The sequence below is a fragment of the Pseudophryne corroboree genome, chromosome 5 (genome assembly GCF_028390025.1).
Source record: "Pseudophryne corroboree isolate aPseCor3 chromosome 5, aPseCor3.hap2, whole genome shotgun sequence".
NCBI lineage: Eukaryota > Metazoa > Chordata > Amphibia > Anura > Myobatrachidae > Pseudophryne > Pseudophryne corroboree.
In genome coordinates, this window is record NC_086448.1 from 419821376 (window position 1) to 419842719 (window position 21344).

At 48.3% G+C, this 21344-nt stretch overlaps 1 protein-coding gene across 3 annotated transcripts in view; it reads right to left on the minus strand.

Annotated features, from left to right (window-relative positions):
- LOC134927811 (uncharacterized) overlaps window positions 1–21344 on the minus strand; it is a 245165-nt gene that overhangs the window by 182879 nt on the left and 40942 nt on the right. For 2 of the 3 annotated variants that reach the window (XM_063922791.1, XM_063922789.1), the window contains one exon: window positions 10250–10280. The exons of the other annotated variant lie outside the window; for it this stretch is intronic. In XM_063922791.1, the coding sequence (XP_063778861.1) occupies window positions 10250–10280 (31 nt within the window). The remainder of the gene's footprint in view (window positions 1–10249; window positions 10281–21344) is intronic. 3 annotated transcript variants of the gene reach the window in all.

Consider the following 21344-nt stretch of genomic DNA (forward strand, 5'->3'; position numbering starts at 1 on the left):
ATGTGTCGGTATGGACGTATCCAATGGGGAGTTCGTAGCGAAATACGTAGATAAGGAGTTAGCGATAGTCGAGGACGCTTCTTGGGACTTTAAGAGATATTCTGGTAATCTCCACGCCCTATGTGTTGACTGGGGCTGGGTACTCTTCCATAGCCATATCACTGCCGCATGAGCCGACCAGGAGACTGGAAAAATATGTGAGCTATGTGTAAGTTGAAGGGACCATTTATCCACCAAAATCAGATCAATACGGGAGTACGTGTTGTGGACATGAGAAAAAATAAGAATTTACTTACCGATAATTCTATTTCTCGTAGTCCGTAGTGGATGCTGGGAACTCCGTAAGGACCATGGGGAATAGCGGCTCCGTAGGAGACTGGGCACAAAAGTAAAGCTTTAGGACTACCTGGTGTGCACTGGCTCCTCCCCCTATGACCCTCCTCCAAGCCTCAGTTAGGATACTGTGCCCGGACGAGCGTACACAATAAGGAAGGATTTATGAATCCCGGGTAAGACTCATACCAGCCACACCAATCACACCGTACAACTTGTGATCTGAACCCAGTTAACAGCATGATAACAGAGGAGCCTCTGGATAGATGGCTCACAACAATAACCCGATTTAGTTAACAATAACTATGTACAAGTATTGCAGACAATCCGCACTTGGGATGGGCGCCCAGCATCCACTACGGACTACGAGAAATAGAATTATCGGTAAGTAAATTCTTATTTTCTCCGACGTCCTAGTGGATGCTGGGAACTCCGTAAGGACCATGGGGATTATACCAAAGCTCCCAAACGGGCGGGAGAGTGCGGATGACTCTGCAGCACCGAATGAGAGAACTCCAGGTCCTCCTCAGCCAGGGTATCAAATTTGTAGAATTTAGCAAACGTGTTTTCCCCTGACCAAGTAGCTGCTCGGCAAAGTTGTAAAGCCGAGACCCCTCGGGCAGCCGCCCAAGATGAGCCCACCTTCCATGTGGAATGGGCTTTTACAGATTTTGGCTGTGGCAGGCCTGCCACAGAATGTGCAAGCTGAATTGTATTACAAATCCAACGAGCAATAGTCTGCTTAGAAGCAGGAGCACCCAGCTTGTTGGGTGCATACAGGATAAACAGCGAGTCAGATTTTCTGACTCCAGCCATCCTGGAAACATATTTTCAAGGCCCTGACTACGTCCAACAACTTGGAGTCCTCCAAGTCACTAGTAGCCGCAGGTACCACAATAGGTTGGTTCAGATGAAACACTGAAACCACCTTAGGGAGAAAATGAGGACGAGTCCTCAATTCCGCCCTGTCTGAATGGAAGATCAGATAAGGGCTTTTACAGGATAAAGCCCGCCAATTCTGACACGCGCCTGGCCGAGGCCAGGGCCAACAACATGACCACTTTCCATGTGAGATATTTCAACTCCACAGATTCAAGTGGTTCAAACCAATGTGACTTTAGGAACCCCAAAACTACATTGAGATCCCAAGGTGCCACTGGAGGCACAAAAGGAGGCTGTATATGCAGTACCCCTTTTACAGACGTCTGAACTTCAGGAACTGAAGCTAGTTCTTTCTGGAAGAAAATTGACAGGGCCGAAATTTGAACCTTAATGGACACCAATTTTAGGCCCATAGACACTCCTGTTTACAGGAAATGCAGGAATCGACCTAGTTGAAATTCCTCCATCGGGGCCTTACTGGCCTCGCACCACGCAACATATTTCGCCAAATGCGGTGATAATGCTTTGCGGTTACATCCTTCCTGGCTTGATCAGGGTAAGGATGACTTCATCCGGAATGCCTTTTTCCTTCAGGATCCGGCGTTCAACCGCCCTGCCGTCAAACGCAGCCGCGGTAAGTCTTGGAATAGACAGGGTCCTTGCTGGAGCAGGTCCCTTCTTAGAGGTAGAGGCCACGGGTCCTCCGTGAGCATCTCTTGAAGTTCCGGGTACCAAGTCCTTCTTGGCCAATCCGGAGCCACGAGTATAGTTCTTACTCCCCTCCGTCTTATAATTCTCAGTACTTTTGGTATGAGAGGAAGAGGAGGGAACACATACACTGACTGGTACACCCACGGTGTTACCAGAGCGTCCACAGCTATTGCCTGAGGGTCCCTTGACCTGGCGCAATACCTGTCCAATTTTTTGTTTAGGCGGGACGCCATCATTTCCATCTTTGGTTTTTCCCAACGGTTTACAATCATGTGGAAGACTTCTGGGTGAAGTCCCCACTCTCCCGGGTGGAGGTCGTGCCTGCTGAGGAAGTCTGCTTCCCAGTTGTCCACTCCCGGAATGAACACTGCTGACAATGCTATCACATGATTTTCCGCCCAGCGAAAAATCCTTGCAGCTTCTGCCATTGCCCTCCTGCTTCTTGTGCCGCCCTGTCTGTTTACGTGGGCGACTGCCGTGATGTTGTCCGACTGGATCAGCACCGGCTGACCTTGAAGCAGAGGTCTTGCTTGGCTTAGGGCATTGTAAATGGCCCTTAGCTCCATAATATTTATGTGAAGTGATGTCTCCAGGCTTGACCACAAGCCCTGGAAATTTCTTCCCTGTGTGACTGCTCCCCAGCCTCGCAGGCTGGCATCCGCGGTCACCAGGACCCAGTCCTGAATGCCGAATCTGCGGCCCTCTAGAAGATGAGCACTCTGCAACCACTACAGGAGAGACACCCTTGTCTTTGGTGACAGGGTTATCCGCTGATGCATCTGAAGATGCGATCCGGACCATTTGTCCAGCAGGTCCCACTGGAAAGTTCTTGCGTGGAATCTGCCGAATGGAATTGCTTCGTAGGAAGCCACCATTTTTCCCAGGACCCTTGTGCACTGATGCACTGACACTTGGCCTGGTTTTAGGAGGTTTCTGACTAGTTCGGATAACTCCCTGGCTTTCTCCTCCAGGAGAAACACCTTTTTCTGGACTGTGTCCAGGATCATCCCTAGGAATAGAAGACGTGTCGTCGGGATCAGCTGCGATTTTGGAATATTGAGAATCCAACCGTGCTGCCGCAACACTACTTGAGATAGTGCTACCCCGACTACCAACTGTTCCCTGGATCTTGCCCTTATCAGGAGATCGTCCAAGTAAGGGATAACTAAAACTCCCTTCCTTCGAAGGAGTATCATCATTTCGGCCATTACTTTGGTAAAGACCCGGGGTGCCGTGGACAAACCAAACGGCAGCGTCTGAAACGGATAGTGACAGTTCTGTACCACAAACCTGAGGTACCCTTGGTGAGAAGGGTAAATTGGGACATGGAGATAAGCATCCTTGATGTCCAGAGACACCATATGATCCCCTTCTTCCAGGTTCGCAATCACCGCTCTGAGTGACTCCATCTTGAATTTGAACCTTTGTATGTAAGTGTTCAAGGATTTCAGATTTAAAATAAGTCTCACCGAGCCGTCCGGCTTCGGTACCACAAACAGCGTGGTATAATACCCCTTTCCCTGTTGTAGGAGGGGTACCTTGATTATCACCTGCTGGGAATACAGCTTGTGAATGGCTTCTGCTGCAGCCTTTTTCCTCTCCCTCTGCCACGGGGCAGAAATGAGGAGTCTTTTGCCCGCTTGCCCTTATGGGGCCTAAAGGACTGCGCCTGATAATACGGCGTCTTCTTATGTTGAGAGGCTACCTGGGGTAAAAATGTGGATTTCCCAGCCGTTGCCGTGGCCACCAGGTCTGTTAGACCTACCCCAAATAACTCCTCCCTTTTATAAGGCGATACTTCCATATGCCTTTTGGAATCAGCATCACCTGACCACGGTCTTGTCCATAACCCTCTTCTGGCAGAAATGGACAGCGCACTTACTCTTGATGCCAGTCGGCAAATATCCCTCTGTGCATCACGCATATATAGAAATGCATCTTTTAAATGCTCTATAGTCAGTAATATACTGTCCCTATCTAGGGTATCAATATTGTCAGTCAGGGAATCCGACCAAGCCACCCCAGCACTGCACATCCAGGCTGAGGCGATTGCTGGTCGCAGTATCACACCCGTGTGAGTGTATATACATTTTTAGGATATTTTCCTGCTTTCTGTCAGCAGGTTCCTTAAGGGCGGCCGTATCCGGGGATGGTAGTGCCACCTGTTTAGACAAGCGTGTGAGCGCTTTATCCACCCTAGGGGGTGTTTCCCAACGTGCCCTATCCTCTGGCGGGAAGGGGTATGATGCTAATAACTTTTTAGGAATTAACAGTTTTTATCGGGGGAAACCCACGCATCATCACACACTTCATTTAATTCCTCCGATGCAGGAAAAACTACAGGCAGTTTTTTCTCACCCAACATAATACCCTTTTTAGTGGTACTGGTATTATCAGAAATATGTAAAACATTTTCCATAGCCTCAATCATGTAACGTGTGGCCCTACTGGAAGTCACATTCGTCTCTTAATCGTCGACACTGGAGTCAGTATCCGTGTCGGCGTCTGTATCTGCCATCTGAGGTAACGGGCGTTTTAGAGCCCCTGATGGCTTTTGAGACACCTGGACAGGCACAGGCTGAGTAGCCGGCTGTCTCATGTCATCAATCTTTTGTAAAGAGCTGACACTGTCACGTAATTCCTTCCATAAGCTCAGCCACTCAGGTGTCGACTCCCTAGGGGGTGACATCTCCATTACAGGCAATTGCTCCGCCTCCACACCATTTTCCTCCTCATACATGTCGACACAATCGTACCGACACACAGCACACACACAGGGAATGCTCTGATAGAGGACAGGACCCCACTAGCCCTTTGGGGAGACAGAGGGAGAGTATGCCAGCACACACCAGAGCGCTATATATATATATATATATATATATATACAGGGATAACCTTATAGAAGTGTTTTTCCCCTTATAGCTGCTGTTTTATTAATACTGCGCCTAATTAGTGCCCCCCTCTCTTCTTTAACCCCTTTCTGTAGTGTAGTAACTGCAGGGGAGAGCCAGGGAGCGTCCCTCCAACGGAGCTGTGAGAGAAAATGGCGCCAGTGTGCTGAGGAGATAGGCTCCGCCCCTTTTTCGCGGACTTTTCTCCCGCATTTTTATGGATTCTGGCAGGGGTTAAAATACATCCATATAGCCCTGGGGGTTATATGTGATGTATGTTTGCCAGCCAAGGTGTTTTTATTGCTGCTCAGGGCGCCCCCCCCAGCGCCCTGCACCCTCAGTGACTGCAGTGTGAGGTGTGTATGAGGAGCAATGGCGCACAGCTGCAGTGCTGTGCGCTACCTTGGTGAAGACTGATGTCTTCTGCCGCCGATTTTCCGGACCTCTTCTTGCTTCTGGCTCTGTAAGGGGGCCGGCGGCGCGGCTCTGGGACCGGACTCCGAGGCTGGGCCTGTGTTCGGTCCCTCTGGAGCTAATGGTGTCCAGTAGCCTAAGAAGCCCAAGCTGGCTGCAAGCAGGCAGGTTCGCTTCTTCTCCCCTTAGTCCCTCGATGCAGTGAGCCTGTTGCCAGCAGGTCTCACTGAAAATAAAAAACCTAAAACTAAACTTTCACTAAGAAGCTCAGGAGAGCCCCTAGCGTGCACCCTTCTCGGCCGGGCACAAAAATCTAACTGAGGCTTGGAGGAGGGTCATAGGGGGAGGAGCCAGTGCACACCAGGTAGTCCTAAAGCTTTACATTTGTGCCCAGTCTCCTGCGGAGCCGCTATTCCCCATGGTCCTTACGGAGTTCCCAGCATCCACTAGGACGTCAGAGAAATAGGTATAGTCTTTAACCGAAGGGGAATATACACGCCACACGTCGTAGATGTCATATTCTGCCAAATAGTCGGGCTGAGGTAGTCTGGGTACGAGGCCCTCTTTGGGTCCTATTGGGGGGGAATGTTTTATCTAGTTTCTCATCAGGGACCAGGTTGAAATCTCCCATCACTATTAATCTGCCTTTCTGCAGCTTGTGGATAAGTAGAGAATAATTTACGGAGAAAAGGCAGTTGGTTAGTGTTCGGGACATACAAGGAAACCAGTGTGACCTCAACATCATCCATTTTCCCCACTAAGACCAGGTATCTGCCCTCCTTATCTGAATGTTGAGAGTCCAAATCAAAGTGCACAGAGTTATGGAAAAGGATAGCGAAACCATTTTTCTTAAAAGAACTATTTGCAAAATAGGCCAGCGGGTATCGAGAGTTGTGGAGGGACGGTGGAGCAGAGGCCATGAAATGAGTTTCTTGGAGGGCAACAACTGTAGCTTTTTCCTTATAGAAAGTGTCTAGGGTTTGGCGTCTCTTACAGGGGGAATTAAGACCGTTAACATTTAATGAGAATAATTTAACCATAGTTATATCCAAAAAAAAGCCATTTATGGACTACGTGACCTGACCAGCGTATGGACTTCCACATAGGGAGCAACGGGAGGGGGAGGGGGGGAAGGATGCAGGCAAAAAAGGGAAGGTAAGAAAAACAGTAAAATAGTAAGAAAAAAAAGCTCTGTCATCAGGGTCACATTGTTTGCCACGAAAAAAACGTAGCGGCAAAACAAGAACCATTGGGGGAATAGGTCAAAATGGGTCTCACATAGGCCCTCTATAGGCACAGGCCCACAATAAACTCACACCCAAAAAAAAATAATATGATATATATATATAGATATATATATATATATATATATATATATAGATAGATAGATATATATATATATATATATATATATATATAAAATAAAAATGTGTAACTACTATCTAAAATGTCCACCGTGCCATTAAACATAACAACTGGGCAAGCAGCACTAAGAGATGGGTGTAGTATAGCATGACGGCGGTCGGGCTCCCGGCGACCAGCATACCGGCGCCGGGGAGCCCGACTGCCGGCATACCGACAGCGTGGCGAGCGCAAAGGAGCCCCTTGCGGGCTCGCCGCGCTACGCGCGCCACACTATTTTATTGTCCCTCCAGGGGGGTCGTGGACCCCCACGAGGTAGAATAAGTGTTGGTATGCCAACTGTCGGAATTCCGGCGCCGGTATACTGTGCGCCGGGATCCCGACAGCCGGCATACTGAAGACCACCCCTAAGAGATATGTCCGGAAACACACAGCAAGTCAACGAACATTATCACACATTAAGAAGAAAAAAAGAAAAACATATAAAGCATAACATCAAATAAGAGGAGCTATACCAAGGTGAACAAGAAGACCCAACATGCATGTGAGTCTGGGGTTACCATACAAACCAACCCGCTCTATCATCAAATGTGTATCAAGAGCAACAAAGCAAAAAAGACACTTTAAACGGATCTGCAATTCAGGGATCAGTCACCGGAACAGGTGCAGCAGTCTTTGGCTGTGCAATTGGAATGTCCCAGTCGTCGAGTAATTTCACTCCAGCTTCATAGGAAGAGACGATGAAGGAAGAAGATTCATAGCTGATAATCAACTTGACCGGGAAACCCCACTTATAAAGGATGTCGTTGTCCCTGAGAGCCAATGTGATCGGGCGTAATGCACGCCTTTTATCCAAGGTGTATTGAGAGAGATCTGGGTATATTTGCAGGCCGCCCATAATGTCAGAATCTTCCGCTTGTCTGGCAGCTCTAAGAATGTCCTCCTTGACGTGAAAAAAATGAACTCTTAATAAAACATCTCTCGGGAAGCTGGAGGAATAACCGCTTTTTGGTTTAGGCAATCGATGGACCCGGTCGACCAGCAAATCCTGAGTAGATGCCGTCGGAAGAAGAGTCTGAAACAATTTAGTGACATATACCCGCAATTCTGACGGAGCTACAGAGTCTGGTATACCACAAATTTTGAGGTTGTTCCTCCTCAATCTGTCCTCCAGGTCAGAAAGCTTCTCTCGCATCAAAACGACATCATTTTGTAGGTCCGAGTGGGATACCAGAAGATCATTATGCGAAGATACCAATTCCTGCATTTTTTCTTCAAGATGCTCGGTCCGCCCTGTGATGCCACTAAGATCAGCCCTAAGTGTTTGGATTGCAGAATCCACCCCTGATAGAATATCTGAACGAAACGCTGAAAACATCTTAAGCATCGTTTGAGTGGTAAGGGGCGCGTGGGGGTCCAGATTCATATCTAAGTCAGATGATGGCTGAGGAGCCGAGGATTTCGGCAAGGACATGGGCGACCTAGTATTTGCAGCTGATGGGGAGGTAAAGGGACGGTTAGTGTTGGAAGCTTTGGGAAACTGTATAGGTGCAGGCTTCCTGGGGGTCTTTCCCCCTCTTTTCGGAGGCATGATGATAAGACTGGACTTCTCGGGAGTTCGATTGAATATGAAGACAGAGCTAAGCGGTTATGGTCGTCAGAGTAGGGTGGTTATTGCATAGGTAAGCCAAGCTGCACGCTATGAGGTGGAGCGAAAAATTCTTCAGAGCCGGAGACCCATTTAGGACACTATTAGTGGCAGGAGGGATAGGTAGCCATTTCTAGTGCATTTCAAACCTCCATCTGCCCTGCGGGCATAATTTGAACAAGCAAAGAGGACTGCAGTGCATATATATATAGTAACACACAGCTAGAAGCATTGGTGAGAAGCAGAGAACGGGTATTGAAAAAGAAGCCGACTTCTCTCTATGAGAGCACTCCATGTGCAACGACACTGCTACTGCCACAGAGCTGTTCTCAGTCCCCTCCAGTCAGGCACAGACTTCTCTCCCCACTTCAGCAGATCCTCCCGTCAGTCTCCCACAGTACCTCTATCTAGGGGTGTTGTTGCTGATGATGAAGGGATGCCTTTGAGGTCAGTGGTCTCCCCCCATCCTCTGTAGAGACACCAGCTAGCACTGGATCAGGGTGGGAGGGCAGCAAAATGGCGGACTTCCACTTTATTGACAGGGGGCCCAATGCTGCTTAGAGAGTGGAGCGGGTCACAGGTCAGCTGCACTGGACGAAGTGGGGCCCAGTGGCCACTTTCAAATCTCACAGCCGGGGCCCAAGCAGTGGGCACAGTTACCGAGGGCTTGCGGGGAGGGAGCGCACTAAGGGCGCAGCAGCACAGAGGTCCGGCGGGCGGCAGAGAGGAACGAGTGCCTCCCCGAGCGGCAACCCCTGTCCGTCCCCGGCCGGGTACTTAGCGGGCGGCACTGCACACACCACCCGATCCAGCCGCTGAGCCGCTTCTGTGTATTACGGGACTTCCGGTGTCGGGCACATCCGGAAATTGAGTCGCCGGCTCCCGTGCACGGACCAGGCCGCAACCTGCAGAGGGGAATAAAACCCCCTTCCGGCTCCGCGAACCCGGTACCACACTAGGGGGGGGGGGGGGGGGGGGGGGAGACAGGTGAGCACTCCGGCGATATATCGGGGCTGAAAGAAGGGGGTATAGCACAACACAGTCGCAATTTCACCTGGCCAGGGCTGGAGCACTCAGGATCCCCGTCTCTCCTGAATGGCTGCCAAGCCACGCCCCCGCCAGCTGCGTTTTTGATGGCTGCTGACAGGGAGTGAGGGAGAGATATGCAGCTCCAGGGCGGGAGCATTCAGAGAAATGGCGCCCTGGAGCTGGGGCTACAGGTTAGGCCTTCTCCCCCTGCTGGCATCCCAACCAGATGCTGCGGGCTCTGAAAACAGGGCTTTTGGAGAGTAAAAACCCCCACACCTGTGCCCAATGTCCCTGGTGGCTAGTGGAGTGGCTGCCCAATAACAGTGTCCAAGCCAGTGCGCGCGCGGCCCGCCTCCCACGGCCACGCCGGATCGCGGTACAGAGCGTCCAAAGAGACCCCTTAGCTCCCCTGTACCTGCGGCCACGCGATCCTGGAGGATAGCGTTGTGTGTGTAACTGACGCTGGAAAGACACTGGAGCCTCCGCTGCAGTGACCCGGCAACCAGGGAACGGGAGTATACAGCGCCGCTGGGGGTGATGAAGCTGCAGCAAAGAAAGTCTATGTGACTTTACACGCTGCAGCCCTTGAAGTCTGTAAAAGTATTCTTCTTTCTTCAAATAAATCTATCAAATGGGCTGCCCCCGTTAAGTGCCTGCTTACTGCATGGCACCAACTTACAAACCAAACTCCTGTGCACGGAGGCGGGGTTATAGAGGAGGCGGCGCTGTGCATCTTGGGAACAGTCAAAGCTTTGAGCCCTTTGGTGCCTCGGATCAAGATCCTACTCTACACCTGATGTCAATCCTTGTGGAGCCCAGTGTACCCCGCAGCAGAAATTACTGATTGCCCCAATGCATCTGATGTATGGGGGCCATAACATTATGATGCTGTACAGAAAAAGAACACAGATTATTTTTTTTACTACAGTACTCACAATTACTTATATAAACAGTTCAGAAAAATTAAAAATTACATTACCTTCTATGTGAGAGTCTTTTAGTTTCTTAAACTGGATTGGGGGGAAAAAAAACAGACAAAAAATAATAAGCATTTATTGTAGCTATCTTAAAATGGTTGTAATCTGAGCTTGAATAAAAACTGCATTAACTACGGACTTTAGTTTTGAACATGCAGTGAATAAGAACTCTACGTTGTACATATTTTAGTAAATGAACCAAGCATGGATCTGATTTAAACATTAGCATTTACTGCAGAAACTCAGGTCTCAATGGGCATTATCTTCTAATGTCTATCACCACAGTCCTACTCCCCAGACGATAATGGATATGTATACCATTATAGCTAAAAATCAACAGATAAGTCCATCCATAGCTTGAGGAAACATGATTTTTGTACTTCAATAAAGCCCTTTCTCTGACTCAGTCTGGGGGACACTGCTCACCATGGGTTGCTTGAGAGGTCCAAAAGGGTCTATCACTTATATGTATCTATCTTTAAGACAAAAGCACCTCCCCTCTGCATCCTCTGGTTTCCGGTACAACTTTAAAAAGTAGCCCTAAACAAATGGTGAATAAATATTGTAACACGCAAACTACAGTGGCAAAAACCAAACAGCATAAAAAGAAGAATCAGCGTAAAGGAGGGAAAGCAGTGTCCAACTGATTGAATCAGAGAAAAGGCTTTCACAGGAAGTATAAAAAACTAATTTTCTCTCTTTCCATCTGGGGGAAACTGCTTACCATGGGCGCTTCAAAAGCTATCACAAGGGGAAGATACACTTACACAACCTAAACACAGAACCTTATGTCCAAAAGTGACATAGTTGGACACAATTAAGAAACATGTGGACAGCAGAGGCCTCATGCTGTCCAGCTCAGGAAGTCTTACGGCTATGGTTGAATGATACAGATCTACAATGTAACAGTCTGCTTCCCTGACAGTCAACCTGGTTTAGGCAAATGACAAAGCACAAGAAGCGAATCTGTGCACCTAAGTGAGGAAGTTCTCTCCAAATACAAAAAGGATAGTCCGGACCACATCCAAAGAACCAAACTCCCCTGGACCCCAGGGGAAGTAAAAGGTTGGAACACGGGTAAAACCATTTCCTGCTTGATGTGGAAAACTAACAACTTGACTAGCTCGCAAGGAACAACTTCAACTTAATGGTCTACAAAGGCTTGAAGCTTTTTGAAGGTCCTATAGGAATAGGTTTAGATCCCATGGAGCCTCCAGAAGGGTTGGGTATGTGTGACCGGCGGTCAGGAGACCGCCAGTCACAATAACGATGACGGGATCCCGGCTGTCAGATGGCCGGCGGGGGGGGGGGAAAGCGGAGCAAAGCCTGTTGCGGGCTCGCTGTGCTTACTACACAGCGGACTCGGTGGCTCGCTGCGCTCAGCACAGGTTCTATTCTCACTCTATGGGTGTCGTGGACACCCACAATTGGGAATAGTCCCTGTTGGTCGGCATGCCGACCGGCGGAATTGTCAGACGCCGGGATTCCGGTGTCGGTATTATGACCGCAAACCAACCCCTACAGAAGAACAAAGGGAGACTGGACAAGCAAAATACCCTGCAAAAAAGTATGAGCCAATAAAGGGACAGCACAGACTCTTGAGCCTTTAGAGAGCTCAGAAGGAGTCCCACATCCAAACTCTCCTGAAGGAAATGAGAGTCAAAAGGTGAAGTACAGTAACCCTTATAATCACACACAACACAATGTAGACTTTACACACCCTGTGGTTATTTCTATCCAAAACAGGTTATTTTGGCATGTACCAGTCTGCACCAAACTGTAAGAAAATACCTTTGCTCGCAAGACACAGCCGGGAGGGGTCCTGGTAATGAAAAGGACCCTGTTTTTATTAATCCAGAAGCAAGATAAGATGCCAACCTGGCCTGAACAACATTCTTTTGAGTGTATAGTACCAGGACCACTCTGCCACAGAGATGGACAGCATGCCCTGTTCCTGGATCTGTTTCAAAACACAAGGTAACATTGACAATTTAGGAAAGATGGACATCCAAGGAACAGTTATGGTGCCAGGCTTTTGTATCCCAGGATCGAGCACAAAACCTGTGAATCTTTCAATTGTGGTGAGATGCCATGAAGTCCACCTCTGACAGGCCCCACTTGAGATTGAGATGGTTAAAGATCTACGGGCGATGAGACCACTCCCCCTGGATGAGACCACTCCCCCCATCTCTACTGAGAAGGTCTGCCTCCTAATTGTCCATCCCAGGATGAAACGGCGGAGATCTGCGGCACAAACGTCGCCAACCAAGACCGAATCCAAACAGCCTTTGTTTACGGTAATGGCACTCCGAGTGCCCCACTTGTGGATGGCATTGTCCAACTGCATAATGACTGGACTGCCAGCTAGGACAGACTAAGCAAGGAAATGGCACAAAGATTGAGGTGAAAGACCACCCCTCACCAACCCTGGAAACTGGCTTCCGTGGTCACAATGACCAAAAATTGAGTGGCCAGAGACCCTGCCCGGCTGACATACTCCATTATAAGCCACCACTGCAGGGACTGACTACTCAGAGAGTGAGCAACTGAGAGGCCAGGAGGTCGTTGAACCCTGACCAGCCCTTAAGAAAGTCCTACCTGAACTCTCAACAATGAAACTGGGCATACTGTATAGTCTCGAAGGAGAACATTTTCCTAATCAATTTCATGCACAGGACCACCATCGGGAGATCTAGAGAACAGATCTGATCTTCCAGAAGGAGCATCCTCTGAAAACTGCTATTGAAGATCAAGCCTAGGAACATGATGCACTGACAGGGTACCAGAGGGGAGTTCTTGAAATTCAGGATACAGCCATGTCCTGCAATCCTAGAACTGTGCAGATGAGGTGAAAACTCAGCAAGCAAGCCAAGGAGATAGTCAAAGTAGAGTATTATTGTGATACACTCCTTCCGCAACAGGGACACAGTTTTGTAAAAACTTGTGAAGCCGTGGTCAGACTGAAGGGAAGAGCCCTACGAAGAACAAAGGTTTACGCTACAATAATTCTGAGGAGCAAGTTATGTCTCTCCCATCTTTGGACCGGATTCAAATCTTAACGCGCCCCCTATCAACCGTCTAAAGTGACAGGCGATAAAGGGGCGATATTCAAATGTCCCTCGTTATTGTCCCTATCGCGCCCAGTACAGTCGGGTTTAGGTACGCAAAGCACCTAAACCCGACTAAACTAATGGGAGCGATCATAAAAAGACCCGTTTGGGCACCCAAACGGGTTTCTTTACATGCATTTCACCTCCGGGGGGTAGCGAGCTGAAATTAACTTGTCGCGCCCGTCGGCAGTAACATTAGAATACCGCCGGCAATCGCGGCTGGGAGGGGGTGGGGGATAACATTTGAATCCGGCCCTGTCTATGGAGGACAAACATTTGTTGACCGGAACTGATCTACCCACAGCCTGCCATTGAAGGCCCTGAAGTTGAGAGCCCTGGGGTAATGACATCCTCTTCTCTACCCCCTTTGGAAGAGGTATGGTGGACAAAAATCTGCTGGGCGGGGAACCCCTGAGGTCGATGACCCAACCTCCATCTGTCTGTGGCAACCTCCCACTCCTATCCTCGTCAGGTGGAAAATTACCCAGTCAGGCACTAAGCTTCTCAGGTACTTCTGCCCTGATCGTCTACTGGACCAAACAGATCTGCAAGACTTTGCTGAATTCCAACCATGAATAGTCCAGGACTGCGGGGCTCCGAGGGAAATGCAGAGCCACCACTGGTAATGGGGGCACAGGGGAAGCCAACTCCCCAGTGGCGGTGCAGGGCTGAGTGGCCACACGCCAGGAACCACCAAAGCTGGCTCCCTATACGGTACAGCCTCTGGCACATGCAGGCTGTGGAGGCTGCATCAGTAAAGCCCAGCGCTGAGCACTGGGCACAGGCGCACGGTGTAAAACGAACAAATGTATTTTAAAATCTATGTAAAATGTCTGTGTAGCACTGAGCTGGGGAAGGCAGATCCCCCAGCTGCTGCGCATGGTATGGGAAAAGCATGGGCACAGGGGATACAAACATTTATATACATAAATGCTTTAAATGTATTTCAAGGTAAAAGTGCACTTACTTGGTTGTGTGTGTCCCAGGGGTGAATCCAGGACACTGTGCAGGCTGTTGGACTTCACCAGCCCTCTCCCACAAAAATAGAATGCCTTACCAAATAGCCTCCAAAATGAGAGCTGCATGAAAAGGCAGAAGAACAGCTCAGCTTCCCAACAAGCTAAATGTTATCCTGGAACTCCATAGGGCTCACCCTTAGTGGGCAGGAAACACTACCATCTCTGGAGCTTGGTTTCAGGCTAGAGATGGTGAGCTGGGCCCCCTAGCAGATTCCTGGAAGTAGTTTAGGCGGCAAACTTCCCCCAACCCTAGACAGACCGACTCCGGGGTGGTGACCAAAGCTCCTAGAGAGGACAGGCAAACGGGAGTGACCACTTCCCACTGTCCGTAGAGGACAATGTTAAAGGTGAGCATGCCTTGTGCATACACAGCACGTGCAGTGATTGGTCGGAGTAGAAAGGGAGGGCTTACCCCCTTTGGTATGGTATGTAGAATTGGGATAAAAGGAGTGCTAAAGCCCTATGTAAAATATACCATCTCACTTTATCCAGCAGTGAACATCTTGTTGTATGCTTTTTCCCCTAGCAATAGAATAGACATATTTTGCCTCAAGACGACGACTGCCTTCCATCTTGTGACACCCAGGCATGACCAATGGCAGTCCCATTTTCCGGCTGTCCAGGGTACGAGCCTAGCGTCACCAAGTTCTGCCTTCCACCACACTACCATGCAGAGGCTTGGTTGGTGACCAGTAGGGGTCGACACATACACAGCAGCAAGCAGTTTTCCAGGTGCCAACGGTAGGAGCCTGAGCAGAAACATGGTTCCAGGTGCCACAGAAATATGGAGCCTGGTGGTGGCAGCATTGTAGCAGGCGGTTACTTACGGTAAGCGGGAATCCCCTAATTGGCCAGGTCCCGTGTGACCCAAACCCATTGGACGCAAGTTAAGGAGGACTTAGGAAGCGTCCGGTCACAGTAGGTCCTTCGGATTTTGGCACAGACTCCAGAAAGGAAGAGCTCTAACCAACCCCAGTGCAAAAACAAAGGTTTTTTTTTCCAAACATGCGTCTTCATCGCAACACAGTGACTAGGACGCATGAGGAGATTGTGCTGATTAATTTGATATAGGACACTTGTATATCTGTGTTCAACAGAGTTTCTGAATCTGTATATGAAGTGTATGAATGTAGCAGCCACAGCTTTTTTTCAAATACTTTGAAAGTTCTGTTGTGCTACGTATACAGGCCTAGCGGGTCATTCAGACCCGATCGCATGCTAGCTTTTTTGCAGCTTTGCGATCAGGTCTGAACTGTGCATGCGTATGCTCCGCAATGCGCAGGTGCATCGGCCGCCGGTGACGGGGATCGCGGGACAGCGACAGATCTAACAAAGAAATTGGCGATCGCAAGAAGATTGACAGGAAGAGGCCGTTTGTGGATGTCAACTGACCGTTTTTAAGAAGTGTCAGGGCAAACGCAGGCGTGTCCAGCCGGTTCAAGGGAGGGTTCCAGACGTCAGCTCCAGGTCGGATCGTCGCAGCGGCTGAGTAAGTCCTAAGCTGTGCAGAGACTGCACAAACTTTAGTTTGTGCTGCTCTCTGCACAAGCGATCGCACCCCTGCACAGCGATTACCCCCTCCCCTTGTAGATGGCAGCTACCTGATCACAGCACTGCAAAAAAACGCCTGTGTGCGATCAGGTCTGAATCACCCCCCAAGTCACATACAATACACAAGTGTCACATATCATATTAATCAGCACAGTCTCCGCATGCATCATAGTCACATTACATTTTCAGCACAAAAAGAGGCTCGATGTTAGCAAAGTTGCACAAGACCTGGTGGCTCACTCAGGCCAGGCATCTTGCGCTGCATTTAATACAGAGACTGCAATATAGTTTTACACATCAACAAAGTAAAAAAATCAAATACACCACAGCCCCTACAAAAGGAGCCCAGCTCCCATGGGCTAGATATTGTGAGTTGCAGAGAGGAGCAGCTTCGGTCATAAAGAGATAGTAACATTTATATGTCAGATCCTTCGGACACCTCAAGCTAGCCATTGAAAGGAAGGAAAAACACATTTATTTTCAGAATGTAGGCATCATTCAAGTTTTATGGTGACATTATCATTATAAACAAAACTAAGATCTAAGTGGGGAACTGGAGCTTCCACAAACAAGCAATGGGTATACATTTTACTGTAGAAGTCAAGTCAGTGTGAATGCAGTGTGACACGGATGTCTTAATGTTATCTTGAGTGGCCATCAATTTAGTTAAGATTGAGGGGCAGGTAAAGAGAAACTGTACGTGAACAAAGACAAAGATCTTCCTGAAAGCTTAGCATCTGTCAAGGAGAATGATTAACGTTTGCCAATGGTCACTGCCCAATGTTGGTTTAATAATTCAAGGGTAAACCTACATTTATTAGACTTCCATTGGCTGGGTTGATTTTGTTGCAGTGAGATACTACAGATCTGCTGCATAAGGGCATTTGTATTCAATGCATAGACCTGAATTTATCTTTCTTCTCCACTGCTCCATTGCAGTCATTACTCTGGCTTAGTAACCCATTCACCTTGGTGTAGACGGTAAGTTTTCTACAGGGTCCGCCCACCTGGTGTATATAAAATTTCTCTGTCTTCCCCCTTCTTTTTTTCCCTTTCTCCTAAGCTATAGAGAAGGGAAGTTTATTATTTTTAATTTAGAAGAGTAACCTAATTATTCTTAGCCAGTGTTGCACCTCCTAGACCTGCAGTCTGTGGCTCGGTGAGTGGCTGGCGGCCCGGCATGATCCGGAGTCGATCTGCACAGCAGGACAATGGCTGGAGCCGGAAGAACTGGTCCCAACATCATGCAGAGCAATAGCGCGCACAAGTGGGGACTAACGTGGTCAGCGCATGCACCTGTACAGACAACGGTCAGGGGGCATTAAAGATAGCGGCAAGAGAAGCTCCCTTTGGCCCTCCAATATACAGAAAGGATTCCTGTGATACTATGACAAGCAGAATGGACAAGAAGCCTTCCCTCAACAGACAGCGAGAAGGGTGCTTGCATGTGTCATTAAATTAGTTAGGAACATTCAAATGCTGGCATGTCTCAATCTACAGTGGTATGTGTAGAGCACACCTGAGTCCTCTTTCAGTGCTCCACGTGTCAGACAAAGAATTCGTTATAACAGACTTTGCCAGCCGAAAGCAGATTCGCACAGGAGCATGGGAGCGGCAACACACAGATATTCCAGGCAATAGGGCAGAGGTTTGGTTGTTCAGAAATAGACCTGACTGCAACAAACTTGACTACAACACTGCCTCACTTCCAGGTATGGTGTTCCCGGGACATATGGCACAGACGCTCTCTCATCGAGATGTGATTTTCATCTGGGTATGTATTGTGAGGACCCCGGGTTCTTGTGTGCATTATTCTCGCCTATCGCTCATCTCCGCCTTGAGAAAGGCAGCGTTTACAGCTCTGCACGGCGCCCCGAGGTCACTAACGAGTTCTGAGATCACACCGTAAGGACCCAATAGCAAGGTACAAAACGCACCTTTATTTTCATACACACTAATTATACAGGAAAATCCATAACCACACTTTGTACAATATATACAGGTAGCATTAATAACAATTACCGTTAAGATATCAGAGAAAGAACCACACAACAGCAACAACTCCTGCCCCTACAGTCACTAGCCACCTTAGGGAATACTTGCGTTTGGCGACTCCTGGCAGATACTGGTTCCTGGAAGGGGCGATGATGTCTGTCTTGCGGATTCCGGCCCCTTTTGGCCTGATGGTCCTCTACCCTGCAGAGGTAGGGCGTGCTGACTAGTCACCCAGCTCCTGCTGGCACACCAGTCACACAACTGGGACAGCCCCCGATGGAGCGAACGCTTAGCTGCGTATACTGGACTCTCTCCACATAGCCAGGTCTCCACACAAACGGGCTGACAGGATCTCCCGATGGAGCTTAGCTGCGTATACTGGACCGTCTCCACACAGTCAGGTCTCCACATAAACGGGCTGACAGGATCTCTAGACTCCTGGCAGCAGCCTCGTTCCAAAACTCCTCACAAAGCAGAAGCTTCACTCAACTGCCTCCAAAAGCCCTTGCGCATGACCTTTTAAAACCTCTGATGCTGGTGGAGATGGGAGACAATTCTCTTTCTGGGATTGGTTGAATTTTCAATCCTAATATTTCAAAGTGTCCAGGGACACCAGTGGACCCACTGTGGCTTTGGAGTCACTAAGTCTAGAAAGAGCCCTGTTAGAAGAAAGGACGGGTAATTATGCTGATGGGGGGTGGACCATAAGAGGATCGTAAAATGAGTCACTGTTAACCCCTTGGAGTAATTTGTGATGTCACAAGCCCTTCAGCTGATTGTGGTTTCCTGTAAGGAGGGGGGCTGTGACAGAGAGGGGTCAGCCCTGCACTTCCTGTACATCACATAGCCAGATGTCCTAGACAGCTTACCTGGCTGGGCACACACTGTCAGGTCCGGGTGTTTTTGTGAATCCGTTAACCCGGGACCAACCACAGGTGTAGGTGCTGGGGTATGAAGAAAGCAGGGAGGGCGAAGAAAGTTCCGTTTCATATATTTATTAAAAATAACAATTCAGTAAAGAGTTAAATGACAAGTTGTTAATCATCATATTATACTGAAGTATTGCAGGAATGGCAGAAATAATATGCAGAATGAATCTCAAAGACAAATAAAAGAAATGTTCATGGAACTGTATATGAAACAAGCTGATGAATAAATGTTGAATTGTCCAAATATAAACAAGCTTTGATGCTGAACGGCAGAATGTGTTTAACTGGGTAATGCAGACATGAAGTAATAACTGTAAGGATTTGCAATGAAGTTTTGAGAGTTAACTGAGAGGCTGTGAAGAATTATCCTTGTTATGGTAACATAGAAAATAAAAGTACTTAATTGGGTTACTTGCGGGTTCCGGAGATCACTGTGAAAACTGTAGCAGATGACAAGGTGATGAACGGGTTAAATGCAGAGAAGAACAAACGAACAGCTGAGGGTAGTGGAATCCTCCAAACTTTGTATGGTTGAAGACAGGCAGACAAGGTAACCTCATGCAGGACTCTGGGAATCCAACTATTTCCAGTAGGTGTGCAATTAACTGATAGCACAGCGGAGAGCCGGTGGATCTTTAGCAGTGAAGGCTGCAGACGAACCTCTGGGAACGGAGGCGATATCTGGACCACGGGAATCACACAGGAATGCACGGAGAGAGCTCAGAGCTAGAGCACAGCGTTGATACAACAAAGCACTGGCCCAGAGTAACATCATCCCAGCCTACTTAAAGGCAGCACAAGCACGGGATTGGCTTACACCTGCCCACAGGTGTTTTCACAAGTGCTCTGTATTACCTATTTGCTCTCCAACATGGCCACCTCCTATACAGCAGACACACCGCAGTGCCTTAGGCCATTTGGTCCCCGCACTCACAGTTCCCAGACTCTGCATTACCTGTGCCACTGATCACGCCGCGTCCCCACACGGGCGCACAGCACCGCGAGCAACCGCACTGGCAACGGATGAACCCCAGAACCCGCAAAGGTAAGAGACCGGTTCGTGACAGTACCCCCTCTTCTACGGGTGGTCTCCGAACACCTTTGAACCTTGTCAGGATTTTTGGAGAAGTATTTCTGTACCAGTCTTGGAGCATGAACATCTTCAGAGAAAACCCAGGATCTCTCCTCCGGACCGTAACCCTTCCAGTCGACCAGAAACTGTAAACGTCCATATCGGGAACGTGAGTCCACAATCTCTTTAACTTCAAATTCCTCATTCTGCAAAGAGTGAACTTTAGGAGATTTGGACTGGGTAGTACGGAACTTATTGAGAATCAAAGGCTTCAGTAAAGATGTATGAAAGGCGTTAGGAATTCTCAAAGACGGTGGCAACTTGACTTTGTATGACACAGGGTTGAGTACCTTTACAATGGGAAATGGACCAATAAACTTGGGAGCAAATTTCTTAGAAGGAACTTTGAACCTGAGATTGCGCGTAGAAATCCAAACTTGGTCTCCCACTTTGTAATTCGGTACAGCTTTACGTTTTCTATCTGCAAAAGATTTATAACGAGCGGAAGTTTTGACCAAGGACTTACGTACACAACTCCAGATTCTAGATAGACGTTGAAGCTCTTGATCTGCCGCTGGAACCTCTAGGGCTGGCAATGGATGGAACTCTGGCACACGAGGATGAAAGCCGAAGTTAATATAAAAGGGCGTAGATTCTGAAGATGAATGGAAGAGATTATTATGAGCAAATTCTGCCAATGGAAGGTAGTCAACCCAGTCATCCTGTGAGGACGATATATATAGCCGGAGAAATGTTTCAAGGTCTTGGTTGACTCTCTCAGTTTGTCCATCTGTCTGAGGATGATATGCAGAAGAAAAATTCAACTTGACATTTAAAGATGAACAAAGCGACCTCCAAAACTTGGCCACAAACTGTGTTCCCCGATCAGAGATAATCTCTCGAGGAAGGCCATGCAACTTGAAGATTTCAGAGATGAACAATCTGGCTAGTAAAGGGGCTGATGGTAACCCAGTTAATGGAATGAAATGTGCCATTTTCGAAAATCGATCCACTATCACCCAAATGGTATTTCGCCCTTTTGATGGAGGTAGATCGGTCACGAAATCCATTGAGATATAAGTCCATGGTTGTTTGGGTATGGATAATGGATGTAATAAACCTGGTGGAGAACTTCTTGGACTCTTATGTTGGGCACATTTAGGACATGCTGCTATAAACTCTTGGACATCGGCTTTGAGACGTGGCCACCAATAAGACTGTTGAATAAATTTGAGAGTCTTTAGAACCCCAGGATAACCCATGAAGGAAGAGGAGTGAGCCCAGGTAAGCAGCCGTTTTCGAAGACTTGTGGCGACAAAGGTCTTGCCAGGCGGAGGAACTGGAGAGGTTCGAGTCATTAAAAAGGACGTAGGATTCACAATGGCTTGATTCGTGGTAGCATCATTTAATTCAGAAGAAGC